This window comes from Triturus cristatus, chromosome 3_1 (genome assembly GCF_964204655.1).
Source record: "Triturus cristatus chromosome 3_1, aTriCri1.1, whole genome shotgun sequence".
Taxonomy (NCBI): domain Eukaryota; kingdom Metazoa; phylum Chordata; class Amphibia; order Caudata; family Salamandridae; genus Triturus; species Triturus cristatus.
In genome coordinates, this window is record NC_140583.1 from 704,306,401 (window position 1) to 704,327,747 (window position 21,347).

At 51.7% G+C, this 21,347-nt stretch overlaps 1 protein-coding gene across 1 annotated transcript in view; it reads left to right on the forward strand.

Moving 5' to 3' along the window:
* LOC146860824 (sperm-specific sodium:proton exchanger-like) overlaps positions 1-21,347 on the forward strand; it is a 4,630,975-nt gene that overhangs the window by 787,455 nt on the left and 3,822,173 nt on the right. The window contains exon 5 of the mRNA XM_085646174.1: positions 12,951-13,094. Coding sequence (XP_085502300.1) covers positions 12,951-13,094 — 144 coding nt within the window. The remainder of the gene's footprint in view (positions 1-12,950; positions 13,095-21,347) is intronic.

Consider the following 21,347-nt stretch of genomic DNA (forward strand, 5'->3'; position numbering starts at 1 on the left):
TCTCATCCCCAGGTACTTGCGCATGCCGTCTGCTGGTTGCATTGTTGTGGCACTGCTATTCCTCATGGACACGTCATCGTGTGCTGACTCAGCGTTACACGCACGGACAAGTTTGGAAGTCTCCTTAGGGTAAGGGATGCATCAGGGGTGTATTGGGTGTGGCAGTTGTTTACGATGTATGCACACTGCCCCTGTCGATGTTTGGTTCCTCTGCAGACATGTCGCATCACCATGGTACACATTACATGCAGCTGGGTACACCTGAATAGATGGTCAGACTTGTTGACAGTCATCAGTGATGGGATTGTGGAATGTGATGATGGCATCAATGTGTGTTACACTGCCCTCGGACACATACGGTTTGCATTGGCTTGACATGGTGTGGGACTTCCACATCAGCCGATCAATGGTGTATGGCAGTCTCTCCATGAGCAGCAGGGGGTGTTTAGCTGTTAGCCGACACTTATGTGCCAGTTCCATGGCTATCACGCATTTGTGCTGCAGAAGGGGGGTGCCAGTGTTGGACCCACATGTTACTCCACATGACCCGTTCATGTGTACTCCGAGTTGCCTCTGCAATCCCGAATACATGACTAATAAAGGTGTCCCTATGCCTCCAAGGTGCCTCTTCTCAGTCAATGCTGGTGTGTTGCCACGGTGCATCCGGCATGTCTGGCATGGTTTTCCGTGATAGTGGCTATGTGTCTATGTGTAGAGTAGCAAGATGCAAGCTGTTTGTGTGGGATTAGACTGTATTGTGCATGATGTCCATGACTGTGTGGGCATTGTGACATGTGCCATCCCCATGCATCCAACGTTGGCCAGGCCACCATTCTCTGCATCCACCTGACTCAAGCTTGCAGGACATGGTTCTGCCACCTGTCCACACATACCTGGGTGCCCCACAGGACACTCCACATGATCCCTGACCTCTGCGCATGGCTGTCGCTGTACTCAATATGTCTGTCAGCACGGTTGTGCGGCCACCCCCTCAGCTGGTTGGGCCCATCACGGGTGTGTATGGTGCTCCATGTCTGTTTTGCCTAATACAATGTGACCCATGTGTGTCCTGTGCCAGACTCAGGCCCCAGGGTGTGGATGGTTGAAGTCAAATGAGAACTCAGGCATGGTTAGACTTTACAAGACACATGTAAGGTAATAATGCAATAAGTAGGCATCTTCTCTTTATGGTGTGACTTTTTATTTTGGTGGGGGTAGGGGGGGGGTTTTACATGAGGGGCTTTCCGGGTGTGTGGAATCCAAAGTTCACTAGGGGAGTTGGTGTCCTTGCCATTGGAAATCCTCAGAGTCCATGCCACAGTCTTTGTCAACATTGGTCAGACAGTGACCATCAAGTCCATGTGGCAGAGAATGTCTTTTGCTGCTGTGCTGCTATTGGTCCAGTGGGCCAGGTGCCAGGTCAGGTGTCCTGGGAGATGATGCTGTTGCGCCGACCCTCACGGTCTTTTCCGTGGACGACCCGCCCTCCTGCGGGGACCCTCAAAAGCAGGCCGTGACGATGTTTGGGATGCTCCGTCGGATGTCTCCTCCTCCTCCTCCTGACCGGGTGGTGATGTTCTACGCCTGATGGCGCAGGGAGGGTTGCCCATGTTGTCGGCCATCCGACGGAGTGTACTGTGAATTCCAGTGAACACCGTCACGAGCTCAGCCTGTCTGTCCTCCATCCGCCGTTGGTGTTGCAGTAGACAGGCATGTTGCTCCGCATGTTGCTGGGCCTGCTGGGTCTTGATCTCCTCGAGGATGGACACAACCTGGGCCATGCCCGTGGTGTCCTGCCGGTATGTGTCCAGGATGTTTCGGACATGGGAATATACCGGTTCCCCAGCCAACCGGTCAGGCTCGCGCCTCCGCCGTCCTCCACTCCCACCACCCCTGCCCACTTGCACCTGGCCTGCCCTTGTGGGCACATCGGGTCTCCGGGACCCATGAGGGGTGGCATTGGCGTTGTCGCCTGCCTCCTCCTGGGTGCCCGGGACACCGTGTCCCTCCTGGCCAGCCTGGCTGCATTGTGGTGGTGGGGCAGGGATCCTGGGTGTCTCCTGGGATGTGGCAGGAGTGGGGGTGGTGGTTGGCCCAGTTGTACCTGACGCAGGTGCTGCAGGTCGTTGGACACCAGAGGGGCCAGGTTGGTCGGGGTCGGTTTCGTCCACAGAGTGGTGAGAGTCGTCGCTGCCGGTGGGTCCGTCATCCCGCCGAGCCGGGTCCTGTGAGTCTTCCCCCCCAGTGTTGGGGGGTGATCCACGACATTGACCTGTGTGTGAGAGAGACAATGTTATTTTTGTTCCATGCAACATCCATGTGTCATTGGTTTCTAAGTTGGCAAATTTTCTCTGGGAATTTGGATATGTCTTGCATTCCACTCACAGTGCACTTGTGCATGGGTATGTCCCTTGGCCAGAGCTTTTGCGACTTTACCTATGTGTGGCACAGTCTTACTTGCTGCGTCAATTGTGACTGCAGTCAGCAGTGGAGTGGGCAGGTGTGGCGAGCCATGCATTGGCGCCTTCCGTGTAGCACTGTACGTGTGCACATGGAGTTGTTCCACACACTTATATGATGCATGTAGCTGTCGTTGTGCTCGTGCACAGGTTGTGACATGGCCCTGTGTTTTGCCATGGAGAAGAGGGGGGGTTCTGGCACTGGCCACCCTTGTCTACATGCACGCAGTCCACCTGCTGACGAGCAGACATTCCCACACACCACAAGGCTAATTTGCTCTCCCTGTGTGTCCCTTTCTCGCTCCCTCTCTGTCCCCCTCTCCCTCCCTCTGTGTGTCAGCCTCCTCCCTCTGTCCGTCTCCCTGTGTCTCCCTCCCTCTCTGTCCCCCTCTCCCTCCCTCTGTGTGTCAGCCTCCTCCCTCTGTCCGTCTCCCTGTGTCTCCCTCCCTCTCTGTCCCCCTCTCCCTCCCTCTGTGTGTCACCCTCTGTCACCTCAGCCCAGCTTCCTGGGCACACACTGTTGGCAGATCTTTGAATGGCCCTTGGATTGTTGATGTGAGTTTGTTTCTGATCTCCAGGCACCCATTGGGTGTAGTGTCTGTGTCTGCACTGCTGCTGTGGTGGTGTGTGCTGCCACTCTTTCACAGTGTTGGCTGTTCATTAGCTGCTGTCATGTGCAAGAACGTGCCGTCACCCCCATGTGTTGATGCAAGGCGTCCGCCATTTGCTGGCGAGTCTTTCCTGTGTGGGGACACACTGTTTGTCTGGCTGTGACCTAGGCCATATGGGCAGGGGGCATTGTTGTCTGCTTCTGATTTGCACTATGTGATTTTTGGGGCCCACACTCCCGCCATCTGGCTTACCGTGTCATGTGTTGGTGTTTTCTGTGGCTTGTGACTTGACATTGTCCAGCTGGGTGCATGGGGCATGGTGGCGCCAGTGGCATGTGCGTGTTCATGGAGTGTGTGTTGAGTCATACGATAGCTTGGGGTGGTTGCGTGCCTGTTTGTGAGTTTGGTTGTGGATGACGTTCCCCCCATGTGAGGTGAGTTGTTTGTGTACTCACCCGGGTCTCGGAGTCCGTCTAATCCGTCCACTGCCACCACCGGCAGTATGGCCATCACCCTCTCCTCCCAGGGATGGTATTCTTTGCGTCTGCGGGGCGGCCCTCCTCCAGTGACGTTGGCCTGGTTGTGTTTGTCGGTCATTTTGGCTCGGACCCTCCTCCGCAGATCGTACCACCTGACTTGGCATTCATGCCTGGTCCTTCTGGTGTCCGCAACAGCATTCACAGCATCGAGGATCATCTGCCACATGGATGTTTTTTCTGAAATGCTGGTCTGCCTGACCAACGTTCCAAAGAGGTGTGGCTCAACCCTGAGGATTTCATCGACAAGGACCTCCAACTCTCGGCTAGTGAACTTTGGATTCTTGTTAGTGGGCATGGTGAGTGGTGTGGGTGTGGATGGTGGGGGGTGTGTGGATGGTTGTGGGTGTGTGGGTGTGGTTGTGCGTGTGTGGGTGTGGTTGTGCAGGTGTGTGTGTGAATGTGATGAGGGGGTGTTTGTGAAGGTGTGTGTGTGAAGGTGTGCAAGTGTAAGGTGTAGTAAAGGTTCTAGTATGGTGCTGTAGGTTGTCTGTGGGGTCTGGCAGCAGTGAGTCTGTTGCAAAGGCTCATGGTTTGTGTGTGTGGGCCCTTTTTATTGGTCCATTGGTGGGTGTGGCTGTGTTTGAACTTTGGGTGGGTGTGTTATAAGGAGTGGTTGTGTTTTGGGCCTCTGGGATTTTGGCAGTTGCAGGTCAGTGAATGTGTTGTTTTTGTGCTTGTTGGACATGTTTTGTGGCTTTGTGCCATTCGAATGGTGTATTCTTGTGTTGTTTTGCTTTGTCCTGGTTGTGTACGTGCGTTTTTAGCGTGTGTATGGTGTGTACATGGGCCATTTTGTTGTACAGTGCTGTCCTTGTGTCTGGCTTGGTACGACTCGTACATGCGCGATGTTGTGTGAAGGTGGTGATGTTGGGGCCTGGGGTACGCTCCATATGTACGCGGGTGAGGGTACGGGTCGTACATACACGGGTGGGGGTACGACTCGAACGTACACGGGTGTACATACACGGGGGGGTACGACACGTACACGGGTGTACATACACGGGTGGGGGTACGACTCGAACGTACACGGGTGTACATACACGGGGGTGCGACACGTACACGGGTGTACATACACGGTTGGGGTACGACTCGAACGTACACGGGTGTACATACACGGGGGGTACGACACGTACACAGGTGTACATACACGGGTGGGGGTATGACTCGAACGTACACGGGTGTACATGCACGGGGGTACGACACGTACAAGGGTGTACATACACGGGTGGGGGTACGACTCGAACGTACACGGGTGTACATACACGGGGGTACGACACGTACACGGGTGTACATACAAGGGTGGGGGTACGACTCGAACGTACAGGGGTGTACATACACGGGGGTGCGACACGTACACGGGTGTACATACACGGGTGGGGGTACGACTCGAACGTACATGGGTGTACATACACGGGGGGTACGACACGTACACGGGTGTACATACACGGGTGGGGGTACGACTCGAACGTACACGGGTGTACATACACGGGGGTGCGACACATACATGGGTGTACATACACGGGTGGGGGTACGACTCGAACATACACGGGTGTACATACACGGGGGGTACGACACGTACACGAGTGTACATACACGGGTGGGGGTACGACTCGAACGTAGACGGGTGTACATACACGGGGGGTATGACACGTACACGGGTGTACATACACAGGTGGGGGTACGACTCGAACGTACATGGGTGTACATGCACGGGGGGTACGACTCATACACGGGTGTACATACACGGGGGGTACGACTCATACACGGGTGTACATACACGGGTGGGGGTACGACTCGAACATACACAGGTGTACATACACGGGGGGTACGACTCGAACGTACGGGGGCTGGGGGGGTGTTCGGCACGTATGCGGGCACATGTCTCCATGGTTGCTATGGGTGTTCGGTGCGGACAGTGTTTTTTCCATACGGTTGTAACATCGGACGCACGGGATGGATCGTGATTCCACGGTCGGACTTCACTTTTCACATTTGTACGGTAAATCGTCCGGGGACGTGTCGGACACATTTTCCGACCCGAGGACGTGTGGGGAATTATTCCCAATGCGATTCGCATGGTCTTTTTCCCATGCGAATCGTAATTGGCAGTTTGTACGGCACTTGTACGAATCGTACGGTAAAAAGACCGGATACGAGTCGTACGGGCAATTTTTTTACCGGATCGTAATCGGCACCACAATGTGCGTGCTGTGTTCCATGAAAACACCTTAACACCACTTGTTTGTTTCTACCATGAAATCTCATAAAACAACAGACCATCATGGCAATAAAGGACGCAACATACACCATGTTACACATGCAGAAGTGAGAGAAAATACCATTCACTGTCACTGAAATACCTTTAATGGATTGGATAATCCACAGATTTATTTCTGTGCTGATTTTGACTTTTTACTTCCAATACTGCTTATAACACCATCAAGTGGGCAAGTATGAGGTGCTAAGAGAGCACTATGTACATGAGTCCTGGATCTTACCTTTCAAATTCCAATGTAGGAATAGGGAAGCTGAGGTTTTTCTTAACCTGGCAGACTGTAAGAGTACTGTAGGACATTCCTTAGTTTGCAGGGACTTTTCGCTTCAAGGCATATGTAATGCATCTAAGGCAAACTTCTCATGTTATTTGAAGGGTTCTCCAGCTGCTATGATCCGTACAGCTTTCAGATTACTCTCTAATGGGAGTTACTTGATGCTGATTGAGCAAAGCTGCTGTGGGATGAGACCCGGCATTCCCTTTCTTGTAACAGGCTCAGTGGTTGTGACCTATTGTATACAAGTACTGTTTCCTTCTGCCTGCAAAGTTAGGGGTATAACACTTTAGCCTTCGATAAAGCTTACGAATGTGCGCATTGATGATTAAGCAGACTGAAAGCCTTATTGTTACAGAAGGATGTGGCCTTAATATCCGCAAGAGTTGTTTGATCTTCAACTTGCGAGGTCCTCTTCTGAGATACAGTAGTTAATCTGCACTAATTTCCTACACCACGTTGGGGAGCTTGTGTATCGCATTTTTAGCATGTCTGGTTTTGCAGAAGTAGCAGACTGTTTTTTAAACAATTGACTCTGGGTTGGTTAGCACCTTCCATATGGTCTTTGGAGTTAATCCATCATTTGTATATTCCGTGCTTCAAAGCATTTTTGGAGCCATACCACTTGTCCTGTTCCTGGTTGTCCGGACTGAGATTTTATTTTTTCTGCTATGCAATGGATGTCCCTTCACAAGGCCAAATAAGCTGTGCACTTTCGAGCGTGCCCTGGTCATATTATTGGGAATGCAACTGGTTCAATCTCCGGACATTGACCTACTGGTGGGTCCCTTAATGGCTTACTTGTGCCTTTGTCCTTCGCCCTTGCTATTGCTCCTTAATGCATACTATGAGCCTTACTGGGATACTTCAGGTCCTGATGATCTGGATCATCTTCTGCAGAATCAGCACTGGCGGTTCCTCCCTTGGCTGACGCTGAGGGGGATGGACTGCAACAGGTTTGTTCTATAGACTTATTGCTTTGGGTGCCTCTGCGAACATCATCTCCGGTTGCTGGGAACAATAATGTTTTGTCTACTCTCAGAACACATAAACAATCTGGCTGTTTCACGGTGTGGGATCCTTTTAATGTGGACATTTTTTAACATCATAAATTGTTTTTAAAATTGTACTGGTTTTATCTTGCTTTTTCTATTTGCTATTTCATTTTCAACAAATATTGCTTTCTGAATGCTTTTGCCTTCAAAATAGCAAAGTATACTTGTAACGTTTTATGCTAATACGTGTATGATTAGCATTGTATTCAGATAGCTTTTCAGTGGTCTCATGTCCAAGAAGTGGATGTCACATGGTTACATTAGGCCTGGATAGACACACCATTTTGCATGTTCAAGTTCTTAAGTTGCCTTCTATCCCTCATCACAATTACATTTGGCACACATTCATTAGCAGGCACATACAGGATAAAATTCTTTAAACTCAGTTTTGCTTATGCTGCCACTTCGTAGGCACACTATCAAAAACCTCTTCATCACACAGAATGTTATTTCTTTTGCCCATTTAGTGACAGTTCTATCACAATAGAATAAACAATAGCAGCCTGAGTAGGGCTTCGCCATGTAATATGGATGATGTTATTATATATAAGACATCAGGCTTTTGTTTACACGGAGGAGCATTTTACTGGCACTGAGAGGTCGACCCATGCCGGAATTCTAGCTCAGTTGATTCCTGTTTACCTCACACGAGGGATGCGGCCCAGATCTCCACCAGGGTGGGAAGCCTGATGGCACTTATAAAAAGGTAACAGGATTTGGCAGATTTACTCACCTTTGACATGATAGATTAGGATGAGCTAGGAGTACAACTTACTACTGTACTTGTATGTAAGCATATGTCCTCTGTAATAAGCAAAATTGTTGAACTGTTTATATTTTCACCATTCTAGTAATGCTAATCATTTTGTTCTGTTTCATTCTATTGATTATTACAGCGCAAGTATTTTAGTCAAGAATCACAATGCTTCAATAAATATTGAAACGCTTTACTGTGTATTTCTTATGTATCTCTTTGGGTATGAATAAGTAACTAAGCGATAGAGTTTTAGATCTGTTACCATGATCTCTTTAGGGAGTCATGGTTGTCATGTTCTGTGTTTGCACAATCCATTTGTTACTTTGTAAGGTTAGGGGTACATATGGTGCACTGAAAGCTAGTGGGACTTAGGCCAAAATATCTGGATGGTGGGTGTGGAATCAATCTTGCACAGTTCTGATGGGTATGTTGTCCAACAAACACACAGTTTTACTTGGGAAAGTATAAGCCATATGATAGCCACTGCTGTGTGATTCCCTCCATGCCACTCTGAGACGGACAACTCTAAATATGGTTGCGTGTCTGCCATTCCAACTTTAAAAGACATATCTATTGACGGTGGACAGTGGAGCGATGAAGGAGGTGTGAGAAATTACTTACTGACCATCCTTTATTATGACGTATGACGGTCCATCTGGCCAAACTCTAAATATGGCAGACAGAAGTCTGCCAGCCTGATGGACGGATCAGTTACCCCATGTCAGACATTTCTACGGTTATGTCAAAAATGCCAGTCTCAGATAAAGATATAGTATAAAGGGCTTGTCATTCGACCACTTGGGAGGAGAGATCCTTTACCCCAGATAATCCTACAAGCCACTGCCAGAAGAAAATCTTGACTGCCAGATTGCTGTGATGCTGCTGCATATCATTCAATTCTAAAAGCTGATACTGAGCCAAGTCTGGGAGGCAAGAAGCTACCACTGATGTGTGTTTTCCTCTCAAGGGAGCACTGGATTCCGACTACTGATAACTAGAGTGTTTTGCTTCGAGAGGTATGCAGTGTATTGATTCTCCTAAGAAACTATAGTTGCAAGTTGCGCTTTTCCATGCTCACCTGGCGTTGTGCATAGAAAAAGGTTTTACAGTGTTGCAAGATTAATTTTAAGTATGGTAGACAAGTTCAATTTTTGTGTTTCAATTCTTTATTGAAAGCAAAATAAAGGAACAATACAGCAGTAAAAGCCTGGCCATCCAGGAAGAAAGTAATTCTGTACTTGGACCTTACACGTCAGAGGTCATAAAAACATCAGAATATCAAAACAGTATTGTAGGAAGGTGGAATCTGACTGCATGGTTACCCCCACTTTATGTCTGGTGTTTTGCTGGTTTTCGACTTAGTTTGACTGGGATCCTGCTAATCAGGACCTCAGTCTATCTGCTTTCTCCCTAAATTAGTTGTTCATGTACTTTTGGTACACTGCAGATTGGATTCTGTGGTACCCTTATAAGTCCCTAGTATATGGTATACTATATACCCAGGGCATAGGTACCCCAGTGGCCTCTCAGGGGCTGCAGCATGTATTATGCCACCCCTGGGAGACCATTCAAAATGGCACAACAGGTCTGCTACAGCAGCCTGTGTAAGGTGGTGTATGCACCCCTTACTTAGATATAGGTTCACTATATCTATCTATATCACTGCACATATAAACCTATCAGTCACCCCTATGGCAGGCCTTATCAATCCTGAAGGCAGGGTGCTGGGTTTTATGTGAGAGGGTGCCCATGCATGAGCAGAGCCCCTCTGCAGCTTTCGGAACCTCAATTCCGGGGTTGTTTGTGATGCAGCTACCACATACTCTTAAGTGCATTATAACCTCGGAGTAAATGCAAACTTTAAAATGGCTGTATTGAAACATGTTGTGTTTGGTGTCAAACACCTTGGAATCATACCTCCACACCAGTAACTGGTGTGGGAGGTATGATTCCACCATACTAGAGGTAGAAATATGACAGCACCGGTACACCCTGTACCAGCTTTACAAACCCTGGCATCACAAAATAGATGCTGCCAGACACAGACACGAGTCTGCCCTCCTGCTGCTGGATGAAACTCCGGCAGGCGACGGCTGGACAATAGGTTTCCTGTTTCAGGGAGGTGTAACACCTCCCAGACAGGCTTTAGTGTATTGGGGTTGGGTGAGTGCACTCTGAGAGTGCTTTGATGTCTGCACTGAGGGCACATTTGGTGTCCCTGTGCATAGTCCAGCTCAAACCGGTTACAGGGGCTATCAGCCCCTGCTCTGGTGTAAAACTGGACAAAGGACATGGGTGTAGCCACCCCTCTGTCCTGACCCTCCCATAGGTGGGTCCCCAGAGTTTGTCCCACCCCTTCCTTGGGTATAAAGTAGGAACCCCTGGCTACAGGACTTTAGATTTACCTGGATGAAACTCTGCTACAGAAACCAAGTACTTCAACTATCTACACTACGTTGGATGACCAAAGAATCTCCCTTGGAGCAAAGGAGTTACTCCCCTGCAAGGCAGGCACCAAAGATGCATCTGTCCGGTTTGCATCTACACAGCTCCTGAAGGACTCTGAAGATTTTGCAACACGGAAGGTGGGTTTCTAAGCTTCCCCGAGGCCGACCAGTACTCTCAGCAAACCTGAGACCCGGAGCCCTTGTGGGGACCGTGCAACCCGAACCCCTGGACACCGTGCACATTTGCAGCAGCATATGCTTTTTGGCAGTCCCTGAGGCTGTGCTTTGGGCTACTTGTAGTCCAGACCCCGAGCAGTGATTCCACTGAAGATTACTGGCCTACACTCCACGAGTGTTCCGTGGGCTGCTATTTAGTGATTCCTCTCAAGGTCCCTTCGCGATCCCAGGTCCGTCGACCTGTGGGTCCCTGAGAAGGGTACTTTAACTTTCAGTGGGCTTTCCTGGTTGCTCCAGACATGCCCTGACTCTCCATTGCTTGGAGTCCACAGGTCCTTGCTGGTTCACACCAAAGCATCTTTTCTCTAACTGCGTGGGTTGCAGTTGCCAAGGCTTGTTGGCCTCCAATCCGGACACTGACCCCCCCCGCACTCGACATCCTTCATGAAACAGCTCACCTGCAGACTTTAGTCATCATCAACGTCTCCTGGTCCCCGTGGCTGCAGAGTCAAGCTTCACCTCTTCCCACCTTAAACACCCGACATCGGTGGGCATTCGTCTATTGTTTCCCTGGTCACTGGCAAGTGACCCAGACTCTGTACCCTCTGCTTTCAGTTTTTTCTCAGCTCCGATCCAGGCTTGGATCACACCAGACACGTTTCCTCTTCAAGGCAGCAGCACTTTGCAGAATCACGCCATTGAGAACAACGAAGATTCCCGACACCATTTGACACCTATGCACCCGGCTTCCCTGGGTGAGGTAACACGAGTACTCCGGTGCTCACATGGGTGCTGGCCTTAGAAACGTCTAAGTTTGAAAGGGTTTGCTCAAAGTCCTCTCCTAAGTATCCTTAAGCTTTAAAATTCCAACCGCGACTTTGCCATAGGATTGTACGGAGCTCCCGGCTATGTTCTCACACTGCACGCGTCCCGTGTGGGTCCCCTGTGTCACTAACTTGGGTGGTTCCTTGGGGTCCTAGCGATTCTATGTGCTCTAGGCACTGTGTCTACTCAAGTCATGTTTGCTTTACCACTTTCTTAATATATGTTTTGGTCTCCCCCTGGGGCCCCCTGTGTATTGTGGTATTTACTGTCGTTCTAGTGTAGTAATATTGTGTGCCTTGTTCTCTAATCTCATAAAGTGGTTAGTAGAGAGTGTTTAGTAATAAATACATAAATTTTATTTATATACCTTGTGTGGTTCTCCTTTCATTTGGTAATTCAAGAGGTTATAATCTGGTAAACCAAGCTGCTTTACATTCCTTCAAAACTTAGCCTGAAGGCTGCTCTCCATAGCTACCACTAGGATAGCTTTCAATAAAGGTTGTCTTTAACCTAATCATCAATAAGGGTCGTTTGGAGTGGTGCAAGGTGCCCACTACAACTAGTGGACAGCATATACCAGGCCAACTTCTCACAAGTATCAGTAGTCCGACACCACAGGGTTCAGATTATCAAAACTCTGAACCCCAGGGCCCAGTGCGATGCAGAAGTCCACATGAAGAGGCTTTGGCTGACGAGCGGCATTCGGTAGACACTGTGACTGTATACAATGTTTAATACATTGATATGTCAAGGACACCACAGCAGTAGCATACTCGAGAAATGTTCCTTTTAATCTTGTTGTTAGCAACATGCATTTGTGCTGTTTTATTAATATTCTGTGTGGCTATTTTGGATGTACTAAGCAACAGGATGAGCCTGTTGAAATAAACACTTTTTAAAGTGTCTTTTTCTTAGTAACGTTTCTGTGTGAGATATTATGAAGAACAAAAATGGGCTTCTCAGAATACCACTGCATCCCCAAATCCATGTTTAGGGACTGTTAGTGACCCAAAAGCACTGATACCACTTCAACTATGTGTTGGGTGGGGTCCTGCAGAACTGCAATAACCTGTCTTTCATACTCAATCTCTAGTGCAAGTCCACTTGTGTCACCAATGGCTGTGCAAGCAAATCTTGTAAAGCTAAGTCTGAGTCTTGGTTTACACAACAATATAAGGCCACAGGTGTCTTACTATGTTTAGTGGTAGTTTCGATGGTCATGGTTGGGCGGTGTATTGGAAGCTGTTGCCGGAAGTGTGAGTCACTGTAAATTGGAGTAAAGGAGCAGTGTATGCTCTTCCTTTTGAATATGTATTTCTAGACTGCTGACTGTCTGGCTTTAATAATTTTAATGTACCCTTTTTACAAGATACATATGACATGTTAATTTTAAATCATGAGTTGATATATGAAAGTTATTATGTATTTTGGTGATATGTTTTTTGGGAAAAAATTAATCAACGTTCATCAACCTAATTTAAGAAATCAGTTACTACAGTAAAATCAATTCCATTTTCTTCCCCTAATACAGATTCTGGAAAATGCTGACATTTTTGTCTAACACTCTGATATTCGCTTTTGTTGGATATGAAATAGGAGAACATGTATTTGCATACTTTATACCAATAGACATATTTTACATTATAGTGTTATACATTGGAGCATTTACTATAAGGTAAGACATGAATTTTCCAAAATAAATTACAGTAATGTATGTTTCTAAATTACCAAGCATTTGCAAAGCCAATATATTTGACATTTTCAAGGAGAATGCAGATAAATAGGTAGATATGTGAGTTGTTGAATGAAAGAGTGATTGAGCTCCTGAATTCGTGGTTTTATAGGATGGTTAGTTTAATATGTGAGTGCATGAGTAGCTAATGTACAATGTGGGAGAAGTAGAAATATATTGATGGGCAAGTGATTAGGAGGGTTTATAGATGGCAGAGACTGGGATGGTTGTTGTTTTGAACTGTTACTTGTTAGCAGTACTAGTAGAGAAGCAAAAGCCTGGACACAGACGGAAGTGTTCTGAGAGCCTGACAATGAATAAAAGATCAATGTCTATTCCGTTCCACTTAGACATGACAAAAAGGTTTTGATTACAAAGCACATGTCACAATAAGTCATCACTGTCATTAAGTATAATATTAAAGTTTGGTGGTTGCAAAAAGATGGCATCCCTATAGAAAACATTAATGAAAATATGGCCTAGACCATGTCATCTCTGCAGTCGAAAGCGTTCAACAATTTCCTACCTGAACTGAAATATGTTTGCACATTGCCCGACTATCTATGCCTGGAAATATCAGTTACACAGAGAGGGGGGACAGGGAGCTAATAAAAGGTCCTGAGCCCTTGCTCCCAAAAACAAGCATGAGAATACTGGTAAGGTAACTGGCACGAGTAAGGGGATCTTCCTATTTAGGAAGTAGTGCTCTCCCTCACACACCCGTGAAGGTGTCATTCTTCATCTTTGGGATTAACTCCTCGTGGGGTCGGCATTGCAGTATCCCACAGGCCCCAAGAGAATGGTCTTTGGCAGAGATCTTTTAACCAAATAGCCGCGATGATGAGTGTGGATGTGTGGGATAAGTGAGGGTGTAAGTTAAAAATACCTAAGGGGTACCAAAAACCAATTTAATCCAGGGTCCCCTTGGAAAAGATAAAGGTAATGTGTCAATTGTTTGCTCCTAGTTATGAAGAAAAATAATTTGGCAATGTGTGCAATTGTGTAGGTCATGTAGGTCGACCTGTTCCATGGCTCAGCGGTCCTGGAGGAATCTGTGGTATTTCATCAGGACCAAATAAGTGATAACTATCCCTACCCTTGGTTAGGGTTCGGAGATGCATTCTGCTTTCAGATGATGACCACAATGTGCTTACATAGAGTTGTAAGTCAAATATGTACCTATTAGCAGGTAATCCAACTGGGGGTTTTCCTATGTTCCAACCTGTATGAAAAAAAGTGTGTGATATTTTGATACTTGGGATACCCTGGGTTGCCCTTAGGGAGTATACAATGAAGTTAGGATATCATGTGTCAATGAAATCATGCTAGGAGCGCAATGCAAAGCTCCTCTTGTGCATCGTGTCACACATCTCAAAATATTTAGTTATTTTATGATCATAAATCGTAGAGATGTAAAACATACAGACAGACACACACAAGAAAAGCAGTAAATCATCCCTTATCAAGGGTAGGGATATAATCTTATCCTACGAACGGGAATTTCGTGCCCCAAGGGTCATTAGCAGGTGACCCCATCAATGCTGCGATAAGAATTCTTCAGGAGAAAGTTAAGGGAAGTGTCAAAAAAAGGAATATGTTGGGCGTTCAAGAGAAGTGAAATGTCCCGCCCGGTCTATATTGTACTCTTATTCATTAGCGTGGTGTGCGGTGTAGTCACCTACCCCATCATGTGCTCGACCATGGCATGTTTTTTTTTTTTTTAAACTTTCTTTATTGGCATTTATAGATAGTATAACACACGGGCACAGGCGATATCGGCATTAGCACATAGGTTTACATTTCAAGTGCACCCGTGCACAGTCCATACAATCGTGCAGCCTTCTGGCCCCTCAAGCCGTTCGTCGCTGTCCTGAGTGGGGCTGCAGATGTGTGCCCGGGCCAGCCTCTGGGTGCACCCTACTGGAGCGCGCCATAATCGCCTCGCCGCAGGGGTGCCAAGCAGTAGGACTACCCCCCCTGTGAGGGGCGTCGCAGGGGCTATGGAAGTGCAGCCAGTAAGTAACCATGAACTAACTGGGGGCGGAGAAACCGGGGAAAGGGAGGGTGCACTGTGTCGCCTTTCGGGAGTACTGGGAGCTGCGCGCTCATACGCTGGACCATCGTGTGGGAAAGGACCGGGGTAGTCGCGCACGCGGAGGGGGGCAGGGGGGGCGGGAGCATCCAAAATGGCCTATGAGGGTTCTGGTCGTGGGGCCCGGGGGGACAACCTCTGCGAGACCCCAGGAGCCTGGCCTGCCTGCGCACTACCCGGGGTGGACTCCGGCGTTGCGGGTGCCCCCAGGGGGTCTATCAGTCTCGGGTGCGCCGCGGCCTCTGTCTCCTGCGTGAATGTGTGCATTAACATGGCCCAGGGCATTGAGATCGGTTGTTTGCGCATCCCACGGGCTTCCTCCGTTCTGAGTGTAGTTTCCTCAGCTCTACCCCACTTCCTGACAGCCCCCACCCATGCCGCTAGAGGGGGCCCTCCCGGCGCCTTCCAATGCATGGCAATGCATCGTTTAGCGAGGATCAAGATGAGGAAGGCAAACCTCCTCTCCACTTTCTGCTGCTTATGCCGGTCATGAATTCCCAGCGCGCACGCCTCCCATGTGTCCATGTCCCGGAATCCTGTGACCGTTTTTAGGGTAGCGTGAATCGTGTGCCAGTAACTGTAGAGTGTCGGACAGTCCCAAAACATGTGCCTGAACGAAGCAGCAGGCTCCAGGCATCTAGGGCATCCAAATACCCCGTCAGGGAAATATTTCTGCAACTTTTCTGGGGTTAGATACGCCCTATGCAGGATATGTAGCTGAATGTTCTTAAACCGGTAGTTACGGGACACTTTCTTGGTATACTCCAAAGCCCTTGTCCACTCCCTATCGTGCAGAGGCCTTTGAAAGTCATCTTCCCAGTGTTCTCTAAGGGTCGCCAACGTAGGGCTCCGCAGGGCCCTCACCGCTTTATATATCCACGTGACTAGATGGCGGCCGGGCCCCATCTGCAGCATCGCATGGATGACCGGGTGTGTAGGGGGCTCCACTTCAATCCCTCCCCACTGCCTCCGGCAATCTAATAGAAGCTGCCTATGTCGCAGGAATTGGCCCCCGGGGAGCTCGAAGTCCTCGACCAGTGCCTCGAAGGGCTGCAGGCTCTCCCCAGAGAACAACATCCCCACCTCTGTGATCGCGTAATCCGTCCACACTCGCATCATTTGCTCCGTGTAGTACGCCCGACCCCTAGGTAGCCCCACCAACGGCAACAGCGGGGAGTACAGGGGAATACCCCGGCTGAGTCGATGAACACGCGCCAAGCAGGCACGCGCCGTCATGACTTGGAGGGGCCGGGATGCCGGCGGCGCTGCACCCGGCAGCAACATACGGTGGACCGCTGGGGTCGGGATCCGCCCCGTCTCCGTGCACAACTCCTCTTGTGCCCTGCCTGCCGTCCAACGCGACACCCATTGTAGTTGGGCAGCGAGGAAATACGCCTCGAATGAGGGAGCCGCCAACCCGCCCTGATCAAGGGGCAGCTGTAGTTTTGCCAGGGCTATCCGCCGGCGGCCGTTGCCCCAGATAAGGGTCCCGAGCAGGGTATCCAATTCCCGGAACAGGGATCTCGGGGGTACCACTGGGAGATTGGAGAAGAGATAGAGCAGGCGCGGCACCAAAATCATCTTCGCAACGGCTATCTTTCCCGGAACAGCCAAGTGGAGATCCTTCCAGAAATGGACTAAGGATCGAATACTACCCATCAGCGTGCGGTAATTCCCCTCATAGATATCTTGCGGCGTATGATATAGTTTAACGCCGAGATATCGAACCGCCTGGGGACTCCACGAGACTGCTATGCCTCCGATTCGTATCGGACCCTGGGGCACGTTGGGTGTCAAGGGATAAACAGTGGACTTGGCCCAATTCACCCTAAGGCCCGTCGCCTCAGCGAAATCGTGCAGGATGCTTGATATTGGGGTCAGGTCGGTCATGATGTCCCGGACGTATATGAGTACGTCGTCGGCATACAGTGATACTGCGTGGGTATAATTGCCGATCGGGATGCCCCACTCCTCGCTCGCCCCTCGCAGCATGGCCGCCAGCGGCTCCATTGCTAACGCGAATAGGAGGGGGGAGAGGGGGCACCCCTGTCGAGTACCGCGCTGGATCGGGAAGGAGTCCGAGATGAGAGGGCCTACACGCACTCTGGAACTGGGCGAGGTGTAGCTGAGCCGTGTGTAGGCCAGCAGTTGGGGTCCGACGCCCACGCGGAGCAAGACCTGAAACAGGTAAGCCCAAGAGAGCGTGTCGAACGCTTTTTCGAGGTCCAGCACCAGACACGCCGCCCGAGGGAACCGCTCCCGCACCTGGTCCTGCACGTGAAACAGCCGTCGGATGTTCGAAGATGTGTGCCTGCCAGGCACAAATCCATTCTGATCGGGGTGGACAAGCCGCGGGAGGATCGTGGCATACCTGTCCGCCAGGGCCTTCCCGTAGATTTTATAATCCGCCGACAATAGGGTTATGGGTCGGTAAGAGCCTGACTGCTGCGGGTCTCTATCTGGTTTGAGGAGGGATACTATGACAGACTCGCGCATGGAGTGTGGCAGGACTCCCACGTCCAGAGCCGCTTGGAACTGCAATTCCAGCTGGGGGACCAGCTGGGACGCAAACGTCTGATAAAATTCCAGGGGGAAGCCATCCAGACCCGGGGCCTTGTGGGTGGCTAGCGCCTTCATGGCGCCCCGAATCTCTGCCGCTTTGAGAGGGCGGTCGAGGTCCAGCCGCGTATCCCTGTCTATGCGGGGAAGCTGAATACGATCCAGGAAGGCCGCCGGGGCGGCATCCGACCCCGAGGGGCGGGGGCGAGCATACAGGCGCATGTAGTGCTCCTGGAAGGCCTTGAGTATCTGCCCCTGCGAATACACCAGGGTGCCCTGGACGTCCCGTATGGCCATGATGGTCGGGAGGCATGAATCCCGCTTTATGAGCCACGCCAGCAGAGCGCCCGCCCGCTCGCCCTCCGTATGGGCCCTAACCACGTACGCCGCGAAGTTAAACCGACGCATGCTTGCCAGCGCTGTGGCGTACGCGGTCTCAGCATTAGCCAACACAGCCGGCGCGGCCCTCGCAGGGTCCGTCTCCTTGGTGAGTGCGGCCAGCGCCCCCTCCGTCCGCTGTATGTCCCCCTCCAGAACCCGCCGGACCCCTGCAATATGACGAATACAATTTCCACGCATTACCACCTTAAAAGCATCCCATTCTGAAGCTCGGGTGTTGGCAGTGCCAGTATTTTCCCTAAAATAGTGACTGATGTGGTCCGCTAAGGTTTGCCGGAAGACCGGGTCCTCGAGACTGTCCCTGCGAAGGCGCCAGGCGGGGACGGGGGGGTGCGGCGGGCGCCATTGCAGTGTGATCGTGTGGGCGTCATGGTCGGAGATAGTTCTGCCCAGGTAATCCGCATCCAGAACAGCAGGGAGGATGGTGGGAGAACCAAGGAAACAATCCAGGCGCACTCTAAGGTCATGCGGCCTGGAGTGGAACGAGTAAAGTTTAGCGGTGGGGTTCTGAAGCCGCCAAGCATCCGCCAGGGACCAATGACGCATCCATGTGGTAAACCGTTTCGCCTGCGTTACAACGGGGGAAGAGGGGAGGGGCGGATGAGATCTGTCCAGGTTCACGTCTTGTACGCAATTATAATCGCCCCCCAGGAGCCATGGTGCCTGCGTGTATGCGCTTAAGGGATGGGAGAGCGCGTCCCAGAATTTGGATTGGTCGACATTTGGCCCATAGATACTGCCCAGCAAGATCGTATGGCCGTCTAACCGGCCAAGCAACAATACATAACGACCCTCCGGATCTATTACGTGTGACAATTCCTGAAAGGGGACTCCCGGGCGCACCCATATGAGGGCACCACGCGCGAATGCAGAGTAAGTCGTGGCATAAAGGGTCCCCCGCCAACGCCTGCGCAGCCATGTCACCTCCCCCGCCGCTAGGTGTGTCTCTTGCAGGAGTGCAATCTGTGCCTGGTGACGCTTGAGGTATGCGTAGACTGAGTACCGCTTGCGCGCTGTGTGCATGCCGCGCACGTTTAGTGTAAGGAATGTTATTCTACCAGCCTGCACCATCAGGACATGTGCCTAGCGTGCGTCTCAGGATTGGTCCCCCGGGACCCCCAAGGGCCCCCCCCCAGTGCCAATCCCTCCATCCCACCCCCACGGATCCAGCGCAGCAGCATGACCTTTCATCGGCGCGCGGGCAGGGACACAGTGCAGAAGGGGTGTGTGAAAGGGGAAAGGGAAACAAGGGTGAGGCGAACATAACGTGCCCCAACACACGGGACCTATCGTCAAGCGCGACACGTCCAAACTAACTCCCATGTTGCAGGGGAGCATGAACCTATTAGGAAAGGGGGGGGTCGGCTGGCGTCCGTCCTGAGCTCTACAAGCGGGCTATGCGCAGGATCTATGGCTAGCCACTGGGGGAAAAAGTGGGCACTTCAGGGGGGGAAGAGAGTGCCCCGGGCAGCAGGGATAACGCCAGAGGTGCCGGGCTTGCAATTGCATGGGGCGGGGAGCATCACCTCGGGCCGCAGACGTGCGGCCCTCCGCACGGAGCCAGTCATATCAGGTCGTCCGCCGTCCGCGGGGTGACTGAGGGCAAGGCTTCCGAGTCCACCCCGGACTGTGTCGCCTCACTGTCCTCCTCTTCTGACGCGAAAACGTGAGGAGCCCGCTCCAAGTCCGTTGCCGGGGAGGCCGGGCAGAGGCCCGCCGCCGCTTTGAGGGCCTGGCGCCGTTCCTGGACGATCTGCTCCAAGTCCGGTGACCCCAGAGTGTGTGCCGGCCCCCCGGGGGTACCAGGGCGGTGTCTCTTCCGTGAGCGCTGCCTCCTGCGTCCTCCCGCAGCTGCTCGTTGTTCGACAGGGCGCCCAGCCCTCCGGGCCCCGGTACAGTTCTGGTCTGCCCAGTCGTGCGCCTCCTCCGGCGCCGTGAAGAAGTGTGTGACACCGCCGTGGATAATCTTCAGACGGGCCGGGAAGAGGAGAGAGTACTGTACGTTTTCAGCTCGAAGGCGCCGTTTCACCTCCAGAAAGGATGCGCGTTGGCGTTGAACCGCCCGGGAGTAGTCGGGAAAGATCATGACGGTTTTATTCTCGATGCGTAGTGGGCCCGCCTGTCTGGCCGCTCGTAGTACCGCATCTCGGTCCCTGAAATGGAGGAACTTGGCCAGCATCGGGCGAGGTGGGGCCCCCGGCTGCGGCCGACGAGCTGGCACGCGATGCGCCCGCTCAACCGAGAAGTAGGCTGTGCGGTCGTCATCAGGGGTGAACGATTTCGTCCAGGTCTCGATGTACTCCACCGCATCGGCCCGTTCGATTCCTTCCGGCAGCCCAAGGACTCGGATGTTGCAGCGCCGAGACCGCCCCTCCAAGTCATCAACGCGGTCTTCCATGGTGGACATGCGACTCATCAAAGCTTGCATCGAGTCCCGGTGTGTGTCCACCATAGGTTGGATGTCAGCGACTGCTTTGGCGTTGTCTGCAACCCTATCGGCTAGCTTCCGGTGGTCATCTCGGAGGAGACTGACGTCCGTGGTTAGGGTGCCCAATTGTTGCTCCAATGAGAGTCGTGACCAGGACCTGATCCAGCTTGATCGACAAAGAGGGCTCTCCACTTGATCCAGCCACTGCCGGGGCCCCTCCACGTGCGCCAGCCTGGACCCCCGACGCCGTCCCCGGGGCCGACTGCCCTGTCCTGGACTTGCTCATGGCGCCCACCCGGAGGGCCGCTGCAGGCACAGGCCGACTGCAGTGTCCGAGCGAGATGTGGCCGCGGCCGGTACCGGACCCCCCGGCACTCCGCTTTTGCCTACCTCCAACTGTTAGTACCTTCGGGCCGTGTCACTCGTGGGGCAAGCGGGGCCACGGAGGGCAGATCAATCGCCCGGGCGGTGGAGGCCCCCTTCCACGGCGTCGCAACCAGTCCCTTGTCTCCTGCGGCCAGTGCTCTGCGCCGTGTGTCCCCGGGCCAAATGTCGCCGCCGGGTCAGTGGGGCCTGGCAGTCCAGGCAATCTCCGCACCTCTCGGTATCTCCGCCGCCGTCAGGGCGGGATCCGGGCAGCACCCTTGGGCCTCAGCAGCTGGCGCGCACCTCCCTCGCCGATCTGCCCTCCAAGTCAGCAGGCCGGGGCGCCACTGGC